Raw genomic sequence first — 4377 nt, forward strand, 5'->3', positions numbered from 1 at the left:
AAGGGAAGGAGTAGGGGCCTATTGTCCCGGGGCGGGGGTTGCGTCAAGGGGATCCTCTTTCTCCGTGTTTATTTATTATTGTTGCTGAAAGCCTTAGTGCCATGTTACATGCTCAGGAGAGAGAGGGGTGTTTGACTAGGGTTAAAGTTGCTAGGACTGCACCTGCTGTGTCTCATTTGTTCTTTGCAGATGACTGCCTGTTTTTCTTTAGGGCAAACAATTTTGAGGCGGGGGTGTTGAGGGAGGTCTTGAGGGAGTATGGTGAGGCAAGTGGTCAAAGGGTTAATTTTGATAAAACTTCTATCGTGTTTGGCCGAAATGTGCATGTGGAGGATAAGGAGGCTGTTTGTGAGGTTCTAGGGGTTCATGAACAGCAGGGTCGGGAAAAATACTTGGGGTTACCAGGGTATGTGGGGCGTAGGAAGAGGGAGATTCTTGGCTTTATCCGTGATAGGGTGCGAGCAAGGATTTCTAATTGGGGTAATAAGTTTTTATCAAGGGCTGGGAGGGAGGTTTTGTTGAAAACTGTGCTTCAAAGTATCCCGAACTATGCAATGTAGGTGTTCTTATTACCAAAGGGACTGGGGGATGAGATTGAAAAAATTATGAACTCTTATTGGTGGGGGTGTGAAGGGCGAGGGGGACGAGGGATTAGGTGGAGTACGTGGGGGGAGCTGTGTAGACCTAAGGCTCATGGTGGTATGGGTTTTTGGGCGGTTAGAGAGATGAATTTGGCCATGCTAGGGAAGATGGGGTGGAAGTTTCTAATGCATCCTGATGCTCTCGTTTCTAAGGTTTTTAAGGCTAGATACTTTCCGAATGCTTCTTTCCTTGAAGCGGGGGTAGGGTCGAATCCTTCGTTTGTTTGGTCGAGTATTCGGGAATCTCAAGAGATTTTTAGAGCGGGGATGAGATGGAAAGTTGGGAATGGTAGTAGGGTGAGAGTTTGGGGGGATCCATGGTTGACCGATAAAACAAATCCTTATATTATTACTCCTGAGCCTGATTACTTGCATGGACCTTGCGTTAATAACCTCTTCTGCCAAAATACTAAGAATTGGGATTATGACCTTTTAAGGGATATTTTTTGTCAGAGGGATGTTGAATGCATTATGAGTGTTCCAACTTCCCTTGCTGACTTTGATGATTCTATGTACTGGGGTGGTGAGGGGAAGGGGATCTATACGGTCAAGAGTGCTTATAGGATAGCCATGGAGCGTGAGGGGCGTGCGGGAGTTGTGGGGTGGTCGGGGGTGTGGAAGTTAAATATTCCTCCAAAGTTTAAATGCTTCTTTTGGTCTCTTTGTTCTTTGCGTCTGCCTACGAAGGATCTTTTATGTATGAAACAAGTAAATTGTGATCAGGTTTGTTTGCTTTGCGGTCTGGCGAATGAGAGTGATATCCATGTGTTTGCAAACTGCTCTTTTGCCCGAAGTTGTTGGAGGCTTTTAAATACGACATGGCGGTTAGCTTATCTTGAATCTGTTCATGCTTGGGTTGAGGAGATGTGGATCGAGCTTACGTCCTCCACGTTGGAGCAAGCGATTATGGTGTGTTGGTCCATATGGGAAGCTAGGAATCAACTGTGCTGGAAAAATTCTTGTTTAGCTCCTGGAGCAGTGGTGGCTTATGCGCAGGCTTTCTATGATAGTTGGCAATCTGCAAATGCTATGTTGCATGGCACTGGGAGTATTTCTCACGATGCTGACTCTGATGCGGCAGCCTGGCAGCCCCCGCGAAATGGATATTACAAGCTTAATATCGATGTTGCAATGGATTACCGCAATCGCCGAATGGGGTTTGGGTGGGTTTGTCGTGATGAGAGAGGGTATGTGCATGCCGTGATTATGGAAAGAAGGGAGGGGCTTTACTCGGTGAAAGAGGCGGAAGCTATGGGTGCTAGGTTGTCCTCGAAACTGATGCTCAGGTGGTTACTACGGCGGTGCAGTCGGGTGTGGATTTATCCCCTTATGGTTTTATTATTCATGATATTTGTTCTCTTTTGTCTTCTTTACCAAATGTTAGTTTTGTTTTTGCTAAGCGTAGCCGTAATATGGTAGCCCATACAGTGGCTTCTCATGCTTTGTGTAATACTGAGGCGAGTCGGGTGGAGTACCTTGATTCTATTCCTCGGTTTCTTTCGACTGTTGTGTGACTTTTGTTTGTTTTAATGATATTGGTTGTTTTCATCAAAAAAAAAAAAAAGAAATGACAACGGTAAACTCTTGAACAATTCTTGGAAGACCTTGGGATCCTGTGATCCAAAAAATTGTAACCTATCAATGGTGCCAAAGCACAATACCTTTTAATCACTTCACTTTATGAGCTTGAAGCTCACACCATTGACATTATAAAGCAAAGCTTAAATTCTCTTCCCATCCACACAATCAGCCCTGCAATTCCCTACTTCAGTGCCATAGACAAAACCCCTTCTCAATCCATGCATGCGAAGGTGCAGAGAGGGGATGGAGGTTTGGTGGGGAATGGAGAACTCGGTGGGCTTTTGAGGTTTGGTGGGGAATGGAGAAATCGGTGGGCTGTTGAAGAGATTCATGAATTTGGAGAATGCAGAGATAAAGGAGATGAGGAGAAGAGCAAAAGTGCTACAACAAATATATCACACATCTATGGAGAATGGTGGTTCTTCCTATGTAAATATTGATGCTTTTATATAAACAAAAAACAACATAACTTAAGAGAGATGAAAATTAGTGGTGGTGGCTGACTGGGTTTCTCCTTGTATTTATAGCCATAAAGAGAGAGAGGGAGGGCCCTACACAATTTAGCCCCCTAATTAGCCAAATTAATTAAGGGAAGATTAGGTAATTGTGTCACTAAATTTAAGAAAATAAATTTAATAGGAGGAGAATAAATTTTGAGATAGGAATTTTGGAATAATTTTTACAAATTATTATTATAATATATATATATATATATATATATATTTATTTATTTATTTATTTATATAGATAGATATATAGATATAGATATGGATTTATCTCAATAAAATTATTGTTGACTTAACTAATAAATATTTAAAATTTGTAAATTACAAAAAAAAACATTAATCTCATTTGATGAATACATAAAAAATGTACGTGTTCATTGTTTTATTTGGAGGTTAATTTTATTTTCAATCAATTAGGTTTCCTTTTTCATTTTCTGTCTATTAGGTGCAATTAAGGCAGAAATATGCATGGAAGTTATATTATTATTATTATTATTAATTAATTAATTAATTAATTAATTAATTATCATATTACTAAAATGCCCCTACGTTTGGGCGGGAAAATTTTAGAAGAGGATATTATTTTTATATATAGTATGGATATAGATTTTTAGAATTCAATAGTTGATTAGTTAGAATAAAGATTTTATAATAATTATTGGGCATTAGTAAGGTTTAGATGTTAGTTTTAATTATTGGCCCAAATAAGAGTTATATTTTAGTTAGTGTTGGTTAATAAGCCCATAACATCATAGCCCATTTATTTATTTGTTTAATAAAATTAGCCCAAAATATAAAATAACCTAAATAACTAAACAAAAGAAAATGAATGAATTCAAATATTTTGATTTGTAAGTCTGTTCCTGCGTAGCTCACGTACGAAAAAAGCGAAGCATCAACGGCAGTTGCGATTCATCGGAATTTTGGAGAGGATTTCGTCGGTCAACAGGGGAAACTGATCGCAAGGATTATTTTTACCATTTGGGTCTATTTTTGAGAGGTTCAAATTAATTTTCAGATTAATTATTTTCCTCAATTTAAGAGATTTTTGTTGGGATTAGAAGTGTATAAATAGCAGTGAGCTTTTGTTGTTGAGGAATCAGACTAGCTGTGCACAATTTGATAGTTTCTCCAGTTTGCAAGTTTTATTTTTTCTGTAATATTTTCTGGTTCATGGCCCTGCGAGGCTAATTCTCTAAACTTGGTCACGATTACATGAACCCTGGATCAATTTGTACTGTGAGATTGAATTAATTCTTTATATTGAATTCATCTTCATTTGAGTAATTGATATTTCCCTGTGTTTTATTTTACATGATTGTTCCAGTTAATTGCTAGGAGGCCTACTAGTTTAATTACTTGAACAGTTTATTGCTAGATTAGTTAACGATTCGTTCAATTGGTTTTCTAATCTGTGTAGCAACTGGGATTTATTAATATGGCGTTAGTATTAATTTAGTCCTAGGAGGAATATTAATATGAATTAAACATAACCGCATGTGTTTATGTTATTCAGTTTCGTTGATTTTCTCATTTTAATGCTGCTATCAAATTAAATATAAGTGCTTGTCTTGTGTTATTTGATAGTTAGGGGTAGTTGATACCGCTTGTGTTTGATTACCTATGACTATGGAAAATCGGGAATTAAT

General features: G+C 38.3%; 1 protein-coding gene across 1 annotated transcript; it reads left to right on the forward strand.

Annotated features, from left to right (window-relative positions):
• The first annotated feature begins 749 nt into the window (after nucleotides 1–749).
• On the forward strand, nucleotides 750–2155 carry LOC116022425. Its single transcript, XM_031263153.1, has 2 exons — nucleotides 750–1927; nucleotides 2026–2155. Exons 1-2 carry the CDS (start codon nucleotides 750–752, stop codon nucleotides 2153–2155), a joined length of 1308 nt encoding a protein of 435 aa, XP_031119013.1.
• Nucleotides 2156–4377: the final 2222 nt, after the last annotated feature.

This window comes from Ipomoea triloba, chromosome 6, assembly GCF_003576645.1.
Source record: "Ipomoea triloba cultivar NCNSP0323 chromosome 6, ASM357664v1".
Taxonomy (NCBI): Eukaryota; Viridiplantae; Streptophyta; class Magnoliopsida; order Solanales; family Convolvulaceae; genus Ipomoea; species Ipomoea triloba.